At 39.0% G+C, this 16,637-nt stretch overlaps 1 protein-coding gene across 1 annotated transcript; it reads right to left on the bottom strand.

Moving 5' to 3' along the window:
• Positions 1-244: 244 nt before the first annotated feature.
• LOC130745775 (chaperone protein dnaJ GFA2, mitochondrial) lies at positions 245-16,328 on the bottom strand. The gene is made up of 18 exons (XM_057598152.1): positions 16,164-16,328; positions 15,986-16,076; positions 15,659-15,745; positions 15,331-15,413; positions 14,762-14,845; positions 14,640-14,678; positions 13,551-13,646; positions 12,891-12,941; positions 12,718-12,805; positions 12,526-12,590; positions 12,360-12,434; positions 4,606-4,678; positions 1,619-1,710; positions 1,457-1,528; positions 1,161-1,217; positions 1,029-1,077; positions 804-870; positions 245-683 (listed from the first exon to the last, which is right to left on the bottom strand). Exons 1-18 carry the CDS (start codon positions 16,236-16,238, stop codon positions 581-583), a joined length of 1,347 nt encoding a protein of 448 aa, XP_057454135.1. The 5' UTR covers positions 16,239-16,328; the 3' UTR covers positions 245-580.
• Between the last annotated feature and the right edge of the window lie 309 nt (positions 16,329-16,637).

Genomic DNA, 16,637 nt, shown 5'->3' with positions numbered 1-16,637 from the left:
CATGCCAACCCATATTATCATCCCTTGTTTATTATATAAAAAAATTAAAAACAATTCATTTCTTTGGGTTCCTCGAACTAACAATGCTTCTGCGTACTAGCTTTCTAAATTGGGTGATGGTCTCTCCTCTCCAGTTGTTGAGGTCATAAAGATTCCTCCCATTAAGTTAGAAAATGTCATGTTCAGAGATTCTGTGTCCACTCCTAAGTGTTGAAATATTATACTAAAGGTCGAATCAAGCACATATTCAACCACTCGATTATAATATTCTATATTGAACAAATAAATTAACAATTAGAAATTTATAATAACATCATATTTATAAATCTGCATAAATTAATGGTGACTTGCACACCTTCAAAAAGGGGAAACTATAGAATTCTACAGATGCACAAGCATAGGGAATAGCCTTCTAACCTTTAAAATTTGAATTGGGAACGTCACTTATGACAAAAACAAAATCAATACATTCGCTCAAAGTGGAAGGGGGAAATATCAACTCTTAATGCTCCTACAATACCAGGAAGTAGGTTCCCACTTATTTGAGCTTGAATAAATGGTGAGGATTCTGAAAATATAATCAACCAGAAGCTGAAGCTGAAGCTTCTCTCTGTTTATCAGAAGCCTCTCGTTCTTCCTTAACAAACTCTTCAATCAATTCCCGCTGTCTCTCCGTCAGGTTTCTGTAGAAACATTTCAAAAACAGGCATTAAACATTTGAAAAATCATCACAAACTAAGCATGGCGTCGAAAGAAGAGAGATAGCTCATAAATGACACAGAAAAATATCATGAGACACTCACGTTGGGATGCTGACATTAAAATGAACATATTGATTCCCAAATGTGTAAGAATTTTTTGTCTTGATCCCTGTTAAAAGAACAAATAAGGAATGAATTGTGAAACAAACCAATTTACAGCTGTTGAAAATCCAAGCAGCAACATGTATTCCGAATGTCGTTATTTTCCCACAATGCTTTCTATGAAGTAATAGGAACTCTATAATTTTCACATATCAACTTGCTTACCTTTATTTTTCAAAACCACTTTTTGACCAGGTTGGGTGCCCGGGCGAACCTACCAAGCACAAGAGTCATCATTTAAACTTCCTCAGTTAATATGTAGAAAGAAATTCTAAGTTTTGCATTCACAATACACACCTTCAGAACAACATCTCCAGTAAGAGTTGGTACTTGAATAGTTCCCCCCAAAATCGCCTGAAATGAACATTACAAAAAGCATAAATTTTTTCAGTATTTAGCTTGGTAGATTATAATTAAAAGTCTATAATCATGAACGTGACACAAACAACAAGATGTTTAATATTATGATAATAAACTTCCAGGCTTCTATCACCAACAACGGTCACCTCACCAGATATAAGTGGATCCCAAAAACACTCAACCAGATAATTACATGAGTATTGCTCAAGAATTTCTTCATCAAAGACCATTACCTGAGTGATACTTAAGACAGCATCTACGTGAATATCAGATCCTTCTCTGCGAAAAACAGGATCTTCCCTAACCTTCATAACGGAAAAAGAAAAAAAATAGAAAAGATTAGGCTTAAAAATATAAAACATAATAAGGAAGTGACATCCAAGCTATTGAAGTACCTTGATAGTAACATAAAGATCACCAGGATGATTTCCGTCAGGATCAGCTCCACCGCTTCTAAACACCTTTAGAGTCTCATTGTTGTCTATCCCTGCAAATGTATCAAAGCATAAATCAGTCGACCTTTCTCGTAGTTGAACATAAAGAAAACAGAAGGGATGTGCATGACCAACAGAAAAAAGGATATACACATATATGTGTGCATCTGTGTAAATGTTCTTATGCGATTGAATTAAGTTAAATTGCAGGAAGACATAAGATCAATTTTTTTTTAAAACAAGAAGATATATATTTCACCAGATAAATGAGAGATCTCCCTTCTCATGGGAAAATAAAGGGAGGCAAACCCAATACAAAACCTCCAAAGAGCAAGCAGAAAAGGCCCACCAAAAAAAGGATCAATATATAAAATCAATGTTAGTATTTCACCAAAATCAATATTTCACTTCACATCAGATCAATATTACTTGAAGCTATTCAACTCTATTATGTTAAAATTATTGAAAATTTCCCTTCAATCAGACATTAGGTAGCTTTTTTCTGTGTTTTTGTAGGTAAGTTCAGTAATCAATTGTATAAAAGAAAGAAGGCTTAATAGCAACTTTGGTCCCCGACATTTACCAATGCCACGAGTCCCCCACCTAATTTAATTACATGGATGGTCCCCGACGTTGTAGGCCGTGTGCAACGTTAGTCCTACCGTTTATTTCTTAATGGAGGAGGCTTACGTGGACGTCCAGTTGGAGAGAGAAAGAAGGTATGAGGAGAGAGGGAAGCACATGAGTATCACGTGACCCTTATCTGAACCCATTATACCCAAACCCTGACCTCCCTGGAACGAAGAAGGTAACGCGATTTAGATCCCTAGGGTTTCAGATTTGGGTATAATGGGTTCATATAAGGTTCACGTGATACTCACGTGCTCCCCTCTCTCCTCATATCTCCTTTTTCTCTCCAACTAGACGTCCACGTAAGCCTCCTCCATTAAGAAATAAACGGTAGGACTAACGTTGCACGTAGCCTACAACGTCGGGGACCATCCATGTAATTAAATTAGGTGGGGGACCAAAATCGTGGCATTGGTAAACGTCGGGGACCAAAGTTATAATTAAGCCAAGAAAGAATTGTTGCTTATGATTGTAATTGTGATCCTTTCGTTTTACATCCTTGATTCAATTGCCAACGTAGTTAACTAGAAATAATTTCTATTTGTTTTTAAAATTTCACAATCCCTAATGTCTAGGGATTCTGTTTAGTCATTGGGATGTAGATATACATGTACCATATTGTGATAATACAAGAGATATTTCAGATTCACCATCAATTTGAGCTGGTTATACTTTAGGGTTTCAGTCGCCGTTGTAAGCATTGTCCTATCTGGCCTCAGTTTTCTAGTGTCCAAAGTAACACCGGTGTCGGCCTTAGAAGTCACCGACCGATCACCCCCCTGGCGGGCCAGAAAGAGCCTCCTTGCACTGATCCTAGCCACTGCTTTGTAGTACGCGTGTGCGCCACACACCATTGTCCGGGTCTTTGTTGATGTTGCCGGTCTTGCCTGACTTGTCAACCCCTCTCCACGTTCGCAATTCGCTGGTCGACTCCAGTACAAGTTTTTTCAGGGCCACTTCCTGTTATTGTTCTTTAGGGAAGTCTCATTTCTTTGTTATTCCTTTGTTTCAGGGTTTCCAATTCTTTTTCACCAGGTAGGGGTGGAAACAGGTCAAGCCAAGCTAGGCTTTGCATAGCCCAAGTCTGGCCTGCATTCTATTTTTGTGGCCCAAACTTGGTCTGTGGCATGTCAACAAGCCAAATTTTAAGGCCTGACCTGGCCTATTATAAAGTCCGGCTTGGCCTACAAGCCTACTTAAAGCCTATTTAACAGGCAATTTCATTTAAAGATGGCCAATAGGCCGGCGAGCTAATAGGTCTTTTTATATATCATTGCATTTCCTTTTCAAATAAAAAAACTTGTATATCATTACATTTCAAAGAACAAAACTCAGTTATTTAAAACAAACACAACTAAAATTAAACATGAACAAATCATTTAATAACAATATGTCTTAATTCTTAAAGATATAAATAAAACCAATGATAATATGTCTCAATCCAAAATAAATCCATAACAATGGAGAAGAGAAGCACCACATTCAAAATTCTTATTATATTACATTTATTTATAATTTATAATATTAATAAAAATAATAGATAAATAAGTCGGCCTATCAAGCCAAATAGGCTTTTTATGATAGCTTGAGTCTGACCTTTTTAGTTAATTACGCTATTTAAAAAGCCTAAGCCCAACCTTTTTAATAAATGAGTCAAGCCAAGCCAGGCCTCTAACGAGTCAAGCCACGAACCTCTGTTAGACCGCCTAGCTTATTTCCACCCCTATCACCAGGGCTGAAGCTAATTCCAAGGTTGAATCCTCTACGAAAGGTTTGATTTCCTTAGCATTTTCCAGGTCTGCTACCATTACATTCAAGAAACTAAATAGGAAGAATTATTTGGACTAGCATAATGCTAGGGAAGTTTAGTTTCTGGGCCGAGGGACATTTGATTATTTCTACGAAAACAGTTGCTGCAAGGTTTAACACTAAAGAAGAGTACCATGCTATGGCAAATCCTACTTATGAGCTTTTGATGCTAAAACATATATATATATATATATATATATATGCTCCCACTGGAGGAGGGTTGATTATGATTGTAATTATGATCATATTTACCTTTGCATTGTTGACAAACTTGCCATAGAGTAAATTAGGCATAGTTTCTTCTTCTTTTTTTCAATTTCTCAATCGGTAATGTTTAGGGATTATATATAGTCATTGTGATACTGTATTGTGAATACTATAGGAAATATTTCAGATCACCATCAATTGAAATAAGAAAGGAATTGCTTGTTCATCGTATGATATTTTCTCTTTACATGACCTACAAAAGTAAGTACAATGCATCTCATATAATTTGAAATAATAATTACCAGGCATAACATCCAACTTGACTGACTTTGTTCCTTTCACAACCTTTGCACCCCTGCAAGACTTGCAGAAATTCTGATACCAACAATGAAAGACAAAACATTACTAATATATCCCACAATTTGTAAATGAAAGACTACCACTTGTATAAGCTACATATGATTAATATAGTGTCACCCACTACATGATTTTATTAATAAGTTAAGGGGGGTGGAAAGATAACAGCAGACTGGCAAGCAAGAAGAATATAAGAACGAGTTCTGAACAAAGGAAGTCGAAACATCATATCAGAAATTCTGAACTTTTCTACAAAATACTAAAAACATAGTAGTCATTCGCGTGCTCTTTTGCTACTATAGTGCCATAAGGGAGTCGAGCAATCACTACCCAATGTTTTTTGCTATTGTGGTCATCCCAGGCGAACTGCGCCCTACGTAGTCGGATTTTGTGAAGATTATGGCTATTTGGGTGGAACTGGAACTGAGAGGTACTCACAGATAGTTAGTCGGTAGATTAGTTAGTTAGTTTGAGAGAGTTAGTTAGAGAGAGAGAGAGAGAGAGAGAGAGAGAGAGTGAGAGAGTGTGTGAGAGAGGATATTATAAATGAGGGGAAGTTAGATACAACTATCATCTTTGAGGGTGGTTGGAAATTGGGAATTCACTAGAACAACCAGTAACCAAGTCATTCATTGATATTTTTCAGAAATAGTCAGTTCTTCCTGACCAATGCTTGTTCCTAACAATTGGTCTTAGAGCTACGATCTCGGAGCTGTGGGTGATTGTTCTTCAAGATGAGCCCAAAATTTTATGGGAATGATGCTTATTAATGGCTGATCAAGATAGAGCAGTATTTCGGGGCTATCAATATTCCTGAGGAGAAAAAACTACTATGGTGGTTGCAATGGCACTTAGAGGAGATTCTATCAAGTGGTAGTATACCTGGACCAACCAGGACGTAACATGGTGGATCTTCGCGAAAGCTTTCCTGAAGAATTCAAACCAGAAATGGGTCCTGAATCCTGATATACCAGTCTGGGTTCAAGATTCTTGGCAGCAGAAAGGAAAAAGTAGGATGAAGACTTGGCGGAGGTAAGAAAAACTAATTTGGTGGAAGCAAAAATAGCGATGAAATCAGATTCTTGTCTCGATGGATGAGAGCTTCAAGAATTTTGAGAAACAAGGAAGGAGTGCAAGAAATCAACAAAGAGCAGATAAAAGAGGTCATAAAGATGGAGGAAGAAATTGAACAGGAACAGAACAGAGAGGTGTGCGCGACTTTGGCTGTTTGGGTCTCAACAGTCTCGAACTGTAGGACCTCCCATGACCACCACCGGATTCAGAGCTGGCCGAGGGAAATGGGTCAAAAGCTCTGACGAGGTGCTCAACCTTATGCAGGCCAAAACTAAAACTACGATGTGGGTGCTGGTACGGTGATCATCACTGCTCGGCTGGTAAAGACAATGCCAATGATGGAGCAACCATCGTCGATATGATGGACAACTTTTAGTTGGTGACCGAGCCCATGAGGAAGATAGGTGCTAGCACGCAGTTATTGAACAAAAACAGTTCGGGAGAAGATACAGTTGGAATGGAACATTGGAGCATAGCCTCCTGAGCAAGTTTCAAGAGGGAGGAGATGGGTGAGTCATGTGGGCTGTTTCCAATCTCCCAGAGTTGTGTGGAGGGATGAAGAAAGGGGTAACGCTGTGACAGGTTAAGTTAGGGAAGAATCTAGAGGATATCTCTCCAATCACTAGCTAAGAAAATGTGCCAAGCTTAAGACATCAGAGAACTGAAGAGGAAAATATTCTACGGACTTATTAGGCCAAGTCCAACACGTTGAGGATATTGAACCTCAAAGGAAAATAGGTAAAGTAATTTTTACTACAAACAGTTGGATCCCAGAGGAAATGGGTTTTCAGCGACCACACAACTCCTTCACTTTGAGGGTGGGGTGAATATTCAGTGGGAAAGTATTGATATATAACTGTTAGTAAGGGTTAGTTAGTTGAAGAGTTGGTTAGAGACTGAATGAGAAGAGGCTCTAAATAAGAGCAAGATGGCAATAGGTAGGGCATCTGAATTATAATCCGGGTCTTTGGAAGAGAATCCTGGTCTTTCGAATACCAGGGAATTTGTGTAGTTTCATAGCATACTTCCATTAAGAAGTCACCTCTTCCTTAACCATATAATATTAGCGGAGGAATTTTAGGGATATATTAAGACTTTACTTTCAAAGAAGGTGACTAAAACCGTTTGGAAGGAAACAAACCCATTCTCACCACATAAATCCATCAGACTGATAGGTACTCACATATTAGGTAGTTAGTTAGAGGGTATTAATAAGACATGTTGCCTATAAATAAGAGAGGTTAGTGACATCAGGGGTATCTTGGTATTCAGTAAGGAATTGGGTTTAGAGAGAGAAGTGGTTCTCTTTCTAGGGTTAGAGAGGGTGTTTGGCATCTCTCTCATGTATCTTTCCCCTAATCCCCAAATTTGGAAAGGGTTCTATCAATAAACTACTGCTAATTTGCTGGGTTGGTATCAGAGCACTGATCTGGTGCCTGAAAACCACGAACTCCTTGTCTGTGTTTGGAGAAGAGAAAAATGGCGAGAAATTTTGATGAGTTGGTGCAGGAGCGCAAGAAATTGGGGGCGAGAATGAACTCGCTTGAAGCCATGACAGTGAAGAACGAGTCATTTCTGGCAGCAGTTGCAAAGAAATTGGGGGTGCAATTCGTTGCAAAACTTGATCTTGAGAAGGAAATCGCAAGATTGGAGAATAGATTGCGAGACCTTGAAGATAGGAGAAAACAGAGGAAACAAGAAAGGAGAGAAGCAGAGGCATCGCAGAGAGAATTTGAGGCTGCGTCAGTGAAAACGGAGGCGGAAATTGCGGCTGAGCAAGCAGCAGTAGAGGCCTCCCTGAGAGAATTAGAGACCACAGCGGAGGCAAAACGGGAAACCGCGGTGGTTGTGCAAAATTCTGAAGTTGCAGCAGAGCCAGAGCTAGCAGCGACAATTCTAAGGCCATCGCAGAAAACCAAACTTAGAGCGGCGGGTGAAGAGCGAGCAGCAGCGGAGGCATGGCGAATGGAATCGGAGGAAACCGTCAAACAACCACCATGGAAGCCGCCACAAGCATCTCTTAGCAGGATAGAGATGGAAGTTCGCCCTCCGGCGAAGCCACCTTACGACGGTCTTTCGAATACCAGGGAATTTGTGTAGTTTCATAGCATACTTCCATTAAGAAGTCACCTCTTCCTTAACCATATAATATTAGCGGAGGAATTTTAGGGATATATTAAGACTTTACTTTCAAAGAAGGTGACTAAAACCGTTTGGAAGGAAACAAACCCATTCTCACCACATAAATCCATCAGACTGATAGGTACTCACATATTAGGTAGTTAGTTAGAGGGTATTAATAAGACATGTTGCCTATAAATAAGAGAGGTTAGTGACATCAGGGGTATCTTGGTATTCAGTAAGGAATTGGGTTTAGAGAGAGAAGTGGTTCTCTTTCTAGGGTTAGAGAGGGTGTTTGGCATCTCTCTCATGTATCTTTCCCCTAATCCCCAAATTTGGAAAGGGTTCTATCAATAAACTACTGCTAATTTGCTGGGTTGGTATCAGAGCACTGATCTGGTGCCTGAAAACCACGAACTCCTTGTCTGTGTTTGGAGAAGAGAAAAATGGCGAGAAATTTTGATGAGTTGGTGCAGGAGCGCAAGAAATTGGGGGCGAGAATGAACTCGCTTGAAGCCATGACAGTGAAGAACGAGTCATTTCTGGCAGCAGTTGCAAAGAAATTGGGGGTGCAATTCGTTGCAAAACTTGATCTTGAGAAGGAAATCGCAAGATTGGAGAATAGATTGCGAGACCTTGAAGATAGGAGAAAACAGAGGAAACAAGAAAGGAGAGAAGCAGAGGCATCGCAGAGAGAATTTGAGGCTGCGTCAGTGAAAACGGAGGCGGAAATTGCGGCTGAGCAAGCAGCAGTAGAGGCCTCCCTGAGAGAATTAGAGACCACAGCGGAGGCAAAACGGGAAACCGCGGTGGTTGTGCAAAATTCTGAAGTTGCAGCAGAGCCAGAGCTAGCAGCGACAATTCTAAGGCCATCGCAGAAAACCAAACTTAGAGCGGCGGGTGAAGAGCGAGCAGCAGCGGAGGCATGGCGAATGGAATCGGAGGAAACCGTCAAACAACCACCATGGAAGCCGCCACAAGCATCTCTTAGCAGGATAGAGATGGAAGTTCGCCCTCCGGCGAAGCCACCTTACGACGGTCTTTCGAATACCAGGGAATTTGTGTAGTTTCATAGCATACTTCCATTAAGAAGTCACCTCTTCCTTAACCATATAATATTAGCGGAGGAATTTTAGGGATATATTAAGACTTTACTTTCAAAGAAGGTGACTAAAACCGTTTGGAAGGAAACAAACCCATTCTCACCACATAAATCCATCAGACTGATAGGTACTCACATATTAGGTAGTTAGTTAGAGGGTATTAATAAGACATGTTGCCTATAAATAAGAGAGGTTAGTGACATCAGGGGTATCTTGGTATTCAGTAAGGAATTGGGTTTAGAGAGAGAAGTGGTTCTCTTTCTAGGGTTAGAGAGGGTGTTTGGCATCTCTCTCATGTATCTTTCCCCTAATCCCCAAATTTGGAAAGGGTTCTATCAATAAACTACTGCTAATTTGCTGGGTTGGTATCAGAGCACTGATCTGGTGCCTGAAAACCACGAACTCCTTGTCTGTGTTTGGAGAAGAGAAAAATGGCGAGAAATTTTGATGAGTTGGTGCAGGAGCGCAAGAAATTGGGGGCGAGAATGAACTCGCTTGAAGCCATGACAGTGAAGAACGAGTCATTTCTGGCAGCAGTTGCAAAGAAATTGGGGGTGCAATTCGTTGCAAAACTTGATCTTGAGAAGGAAATCGCAAGATTGGAGAATAGATTGCGAGACCTTGAAGATAGGAGAAAACAGAGGAAACAAGAAAGGAGAGAAGCAGAGGCATCGCAGAGAGAATTTGAGGCTGCGTCAGTGAAAACGGAGGCGGAAATTGCGGCTGAGCAAGCAGCAGTAGAGGCCTCCCTGAGAGAATTAGAGACCACAGCGGAGGCAAAACGGGAAACCGCGGTGGTTGTGCAAAATTCTGAAGTTGCAGCAGAGCCAGAGCTAGCAGCGACAATTCTAAGGCCATCGCAGAAAACCAAACTTAGAGCGGCGGGTGAAGAGCGAGCAGCAGCGGAGGCATGGCGAATGGAATCGGAGGAAACCGTCAAACAACCACCATGGAAGCCGCCACAAGCATCTCTTAGCAGGATAGAGATGGAAGTTCGCCCTCCGGCGAAGCCACCTTACGACGAGGTTTTGTGGGCAACGTCGACGGAGGAGTGGGCCGTCGCATGTCAAATGCTAACGGCGACGCATGAGGACGAAATAGACTGGTGTCCTTTCCGGTCACGATGGGTAGTCAAGCGGCCACCGGCAGAACCGCCAGACTTGATCGTCAGGAGTAGTGGTAACTGGGTCTTAGCGCTGCTGGTTGCGTCGAGTTGTGTGGCGACGGGAAATCACGAATGCAGAGCAAGGTGGCAAGAGCTTTCCGCCAGGGGAGGGTGGGAATGGTTCTGGAATGTGCGAACAAGATGGATGTGGCCAGAGAGGGTGAGGTACCAGCTGGACCTCCTTCCTGGCAGAGTGGGCCATACCCAACTACGGAGGAATTGGGCCTTACAACAGAAAAGTGTGGTGAAACTAATGGGTTGGGCCAACGTATTAGCTTTTGGGTTAAAACCCAATTTACCCATGTACTTGAGGCAGCAAGGAATCAGAATTCACTTCAAAGAGTCACATGGTATTTTGCAAATGCTAAGTGAAAGAGCTTGTGGTCACTCCCAAGATTTTACTGGAACCATGGTGTTAACTACAAATGGGGGCAATAAAGAAGTTAGGGCTGCTGTGTCAAAATTATATTTTTGCTTTAATTGTGAGATGCACCACAGGTATGCATTTAAATATTTTAGTAGACTGGAACAAGGCCAAAGTAGTACAATAACATGGGATGTTGAAGCTTTTACTGCTAGTTTAGACCATCTCCAACTTGGTACAGGAAAGAAGCATGACAGTATTTCTTCTACTAGCTTGTTGTTTTTCCAAGATCTAGCTCTTATTTTGTGTACTGCCTCTGTTCCGAGAGCATTGGAATTCCTAGGCCTAGCACATTTGTTGGGGCACAAATATAACAAAAGGGTTTGGGAGGCAGGAAAAGCCCAGAATCATTTGGATTTAACAGGGCAATTTCAGCATAGTGATGGCCATGTTACAACCCTTAAATTTCTTCATACAAATCAAGTTGAAGTTGGTAGTGGGAAGGAAAATGGTTTCAAGAATTATTAGTTTGAGGGGCCTAGCTGTTGCTGATTGCACTAGCTTGCTAATTCAAAGGTTAAGGGACCATTCTCAAGTGGCTAAGTTCAATGTTTTATTTTGGTATCAACATGTTTCTGTTTGTACCAGCTGGACTCTATTCCAACTTGGGTCACATTGGGAAGTATTGATTTTTAGTGCTGATTCCAGTATTGGGCTAATTGAGACTTTGTTGTGGCTAGTTTTGGGAAGATACCTGTCAATTCAAGTATTGATCTCTTTGGGCATTTGGCGGCTGGATATGGGGAGATGTTTACCAACTCATTCTTAGCTGAGTTTGCTTTTGGAGTTTCTGTTCCTTGGCTGTTTCTAATGGGAATCTGCTGGAATTTCTGCCATATGCCTCTTAGCAGAATGTGTTTTGGGCATCCAAGGAAGGTGTTCAACCATTCATACATGACTGAGGCTATTTGCTTCATGCTATGGGATCCAGGTGGAAGCTATGATTGTCTCCATTGGATCTGTGGTGTGGCTATTCATTTAGATTGCTTGTATTTTGTCCTTCACCTTGAGGACAAGGTGAATTTTCAGGAGGGGAGTATTGATAGGTACTCACATACTAGGTAGTTAGTTAGAGGGTATTAATAAGATATGTTGCCTATAAATAAGAGAGGTTAGTGAACATTAGGGGTATCTTGGTATTCAGTTAGGAATTGGGTTTAGAGAGAGAAGTGGTTCTCTTTCTAGGGTTAGAGAGGGTGTTTGGCATCTCTCTCATGTATCTTTCCCCTAATCCCCAAATTGGGAATTAGGGTTCTATCAATAAACTACTGCTAATTTGCTGGGTTCTATCACAGACCCACAGCTGAGAGATACGTTTACGGCCAAGTCCTGGTGCATGTTCCAGCTATCGACTCTGCATTTTCCAGACATCTGTTCTTCCAGTTTTCATGTCTTCTGTTTTGCAAGTTCCTGTTCTGTTTTGTAAGCTTTTTCTATGGTGTCTTTCAAACTATTATTAGTTCAAACCTCTCATTCTTTTTTTATCTCAACATTCCTCATAGGCTTAATTTATTTATTTTCTGATAGGCTTAAACTTGTGTGCTTAACTTAATATATAAGACTTCTGATTGTTACTGTAAGTTTCCCTTTCATTGCGAATGATATAAATTTTATTTTTTAGCATTTACATCTGTGAAGTATAAGTTATTTGACCTATATCTAAAACTTCAGAATTGTGGTCATCCCGCTATGCGTTATCACACTACAGCCCTTTTTGTGTCTGCTACAAGATGCTGCTATCCAGAACTTTTTACTGTGGCTAAAAATAAGACATTTAATATCACAAAAAAAGAAGCACAATATGCACCATACCGATACGATTTTTCCAGTTCCCTTACAGGTTCCACAAGTACTCTCCATTTTGAAAAAGCCAGCTTGTGCAAATACCTGGACATATCTAAAAATTACCAATTTAACAACACTTCAAAAACATGTGACATCAATTAAAAGATTAAAATAATTTCAAGAAAATACTGACCACTCCTGACCCTTTACATCGGCTACAAGTTTCAGGTCTTGTACCAGGAGGAACACCACTCCCACCTGCAATAGTTAAGCAAGGGAGATGCGTAAAAACTTTATTTCGAAGAGCACTGGATTTACGAAATACAAGCCATACTGAATTCAAGATGGAAGATACAGATGACAATTCATAGCTTAATGAGCATACCACAAGTATTGCAAAGCATATCTGTTTGAAATGTCAAAATTTTGGTGCACCCTTGGACAGCTTCCATGAAAGATAGTTCAATGAAAGCCTGTGAAAGAAGAGATCATTGATATGCCTTTCATCAAACAACTCCTTGGCATACTTTTGTGTATATATGAAGAAAGGAAAAAAACCTTAACATCCTCTCCGCCAATATTCTGATGGAAAAAGCTCTTGACAAAGTCCTGATAGCCATTGAGGAAGTTTAACAAAAAAGCATTAGATTTCAAATCAGGGATTCATTTAACATGAAATTTATGGCCATTTAATTTAATAAAAGCTACATAACTTGTAAAGAATAGGTCTCTTGCAATATAATAATATATTACTTACATAGCCAAGTATATAACAACTAACATTAAAACGAGAAACAGATACAGAACCAAACAATGCAGTTATATTAAATGGAAAGATGTGACTACAAATTTCAATACACACATTTGAACAGATGTTAAAAACTTCATTACAACATTTTGGCTTCATATTGAACTAAAAGTTCAGGTGGTTTTAAGACTGCTTATGGTCTTTTTGAATGGTGCTCATAAAATATAAATTTGGCAATTAAAGTTACATAAAAATGAAATTTATTATTACTATGAAGAATGAAGGAAGAAAATCATTTAAGATTTTCTACTACAATGCAGACCAACCTTTCTTCATGCTATGAAGTATGGAGGAAGAAAATTCATTTAAGATTTTCTACTACAATGCAGACCAACCTTTCAGTTTAGAAAGAAGTATCTCCTTATAGACATGATTAACAAAATAGAGGGAAGAAACTAGTAAGTCATTACATGATCACGGAACATCTGCTCAAAAGGATTGAAGCCAAAGCCACCCTCGCCCCCAGAACCAGTGCTTTGTTGGTTTACATAAGCATCATGGCCAACCTACACAGTCATGCATCTTTAAGTAAATCAAATGAAAGAGGGTAGATACTTGGAAGAAAGTAATAACCGACTCAAAATATATTAAAAATACACACTCAACCAAGAAACATGGACAATAGAACATGTACACGAAGCATGAGTTTTCCAGAAACATGGGCACAAATACAACTATATTCTTAAACAAATATGGAATGTTTCTATAGAACTTCTAGCAGTGTATTATAGCCATTATTGGAGTTTTCTTCCCTCCTTCAGAAAAGATGAGGGACAACTGACTTGAAACATATTAAAATACACATTCAACCAAGAAACATGCCAAATTGCACCTGCAAATGAAGCATGTGCTTTCCACAAACAGGCACACGCACAAGTATATTCTTACTCAAACAAAGTATGAAATATTTCTACGGATCTTAAATTTTTTAGCAGTGTACTGTCTATGCCCGTTATTGCAGTTTTCTTCCCTCTGAAAAGGATGAGGGGCAATGTCAAAAGAGAATGAGAAAGATCATAAGAAAGAAAAATAAACTGAAAAGAGAAAATTCACACCTGGGAAAAATGAATGATGCAACTTCATAGTATCTAGATACTAAGAAAATAAAGTATCTTGTTTCATATTCTCACATGATATCAACATTGCAAAAACTGCAACTGATGCCAATGCCATGATCTGTGCTTTTAGCAATATTATTACTACGACTTGGAGTGAAAATATCAGGGATATGAGCTTATTATCTTCCCGTGCAATGGATGAATGTTCCAAGTTCCTCAACTCCTTCCCTCCAACTTCTTTATTTTAAGAAGCTTCATATTCATTTCTAGTTTTCGGTTTTCCATGAAACAGAGGTCCTCAACTTAAATCCTACCATTCCCCTAACTTGCATTAAAATTCTAGTTTACATGTAGATTTATCCTACAATATATATCAATTTAATGAAAATGCAGTAACAACAATTTTCAGCATATAAAAAAATAGTAGGGACGGAATAAGACCTGATCATACTGTTGACGTCGTTCCTCATCCTTCAAAACCTACAACACAAGAAAAAAAGGGTAATAAGAAAGTAATCAATTTGGCATATGAAGACTTAAAAAGAGCAAAAACAAGAGTACACCTCATATGCCAATGAAACTTCTTGAAACTTCTTTTCAGCCTCAGGATCACCCTTATTTGTGTCTGGATGAAGCTTCTTTGCAAGCTGTGGAATATGGAGAGGAAGTGAAAAATAATAGAAAAACGAAAGATATTTAGTTATTTTTGAACTACTCATATGCCAGTCAGTCCTGCTTGACAATTTCACATCAAGGTAGGAAAAAAAAAAAGGGAAATGTAGGAGGGGGGATCATAATACATTCAAAATCGTGAAGCATAGAACTTCTGGTGATATGAATGTATTACAAAATTGTATATTCTGAAAACAATAACAAAAAAAACTCTATGCTATGAAATGCAGACAAGTGATAGTATATCAAACAAAATCTGAAAGTAACTTGATGTAAAAACAAATTCTTCCTCATCACATAGCTTGGGAAATACCAAAATAGTCCAGTATCCATTCACAGAAAACAAAATGATTAGTTTACTTAACATATGTAACATCGATTAAGGGTAACAAGGAATTTGGCTACATGTTTTATTAATACCTAAATTCGTATATATTGTCAATGGTTAGGAAAAACCTACCCCATAGTAAGCTTTCTTTATTTCGGAAGAACTTGCATTCTTACTCACACCAAGAACATCATAATAGTCCCTTGCCAATGGTGCTGCAGAAGAATTTGGGGGGAAAATAAGTCACTGACAAGCATGGGACAACAAACAAGTATGCACACGGGAGCACAGAGGTAACTAATGAAAAGGTACAAGAACTTCAAGCTCATTCCGTCGTCCTAATCAAAAGAAACTAGTAGATAACATGTAACAAACAACGACTCTCAAACACAAGGCCGTGTGATTCCATGAATAAAGTAAAGCCGGGCATGCATGTGACATAAAGATTAACAAGTTATACCCGAGCCATGAATTGATCTGGATGCCCCTGAATATGGATTAGCTGCTCCCAATAGCACCCAGTTCTTCAAATAAAATCCACTTCCAACTGCAAATGTGTAAAGAGCAGGAAGTGAGCAGAAACAACAATTGAAAAAATATTAACTTCAAAAAATAGGAAACATTTAAATTCAACATTGCAATTCAAACAAGAAATGAACCAACCTACCCAAAATAACCACACAACTAAATTCCAAAACCAAAACTAAAAGATGACATTTTTACATAGTTTTCCAAACAATCATGTAAAAAAATTCAAGAAAAATGTCAAAATTTAAGTAACACATACCATGTGGTGCAGAACTACCAACAACTCTGGATGGATTGCAAAGCCCTGAATTCAATACCCTATAACCCCTTTGGAACAGTGCTTGATATACCTGCAGAATCAAAATTCCCACTAAATTGTTATCATCTCATATCTGAAAAATCTCAGAGAAAAAGAAACGATTGAGAAAGATGTGTACGGAATTGTCGGTGGCGTTATAGAGAGATTGACGAGCAAGGCGATTGAAGAGAGTGACGCCATGAGAGCGAACCATTTGGGTAGCTCTATTGAATGAGAAAGAACGAAGCTTTGAAGGAAGATTGGGATTTTGGATGAATAAACTAAACCCTAGAATAGATAGATAAACCCTAATTTGAAGAGTTTAATTTAATTTAATTTAAATTAAATTTGGAAATTAGATGAGGAAAGTTCTGGTAGGACCGAGAGATGACAAAAAATATGAATAATGTGAAGAAAAAAAATTATTTACGAAAAAACGGTTAAAAAAAACGTAGCCTTTCCCTGCTTAAGGCCACGGTTTACTGAGCGTGGCAATGCGAGCGTGGCCTTTTCTTCAAAACACACCAGTTTGGTAAATACGTTTTTTTTCACCCTATTTTCGTAAATAATTTTTTTTTTCACATTATTCATATTTTTTTTCTTTTTAAAGATA

The sequence above is a fragment of the Lotus japonicus genome, chromosome 3 (assembly GCF_012489685.1).
Source record: "Lotus japonicus ecotype B-129 chromosome 3, LjGifu_v1.2".
Lineage (NCBI taxonomy): Eukaryota > Viridiplantae > Streptophyta > Magnoliopsida > Fabales > Fabaceae > Lotus > Lotus japonicus.
Note: the sequence above shows the minus strand (reverse complement) of the source record. Positions and strands in the feature narration are given on the sequence as shown.

Coding starts and splice junctions, on each gene's coding strand:
- LOC130745775 (XM_057598152.1), bottom strand. CDS start 16,238: ATGGTTCGCTCTCATGGCGTCACTCTCTTCAATCGCCTTGCTCGTCAA. Junction 15,746..15,985: donor TGGTAGTTCTGCACCACATG/GTATGTGTTACT, acceptor ACACATTTGCAG/TTGGAAGTGGATTTTATTTG. Junction 12,591..12,717: donor TATGCTTTGCAATACTTGTG/GTATGCTCATTA, acceptor TAACTATTGCAG/GTGGGAGTGGTGTTCCTCCT.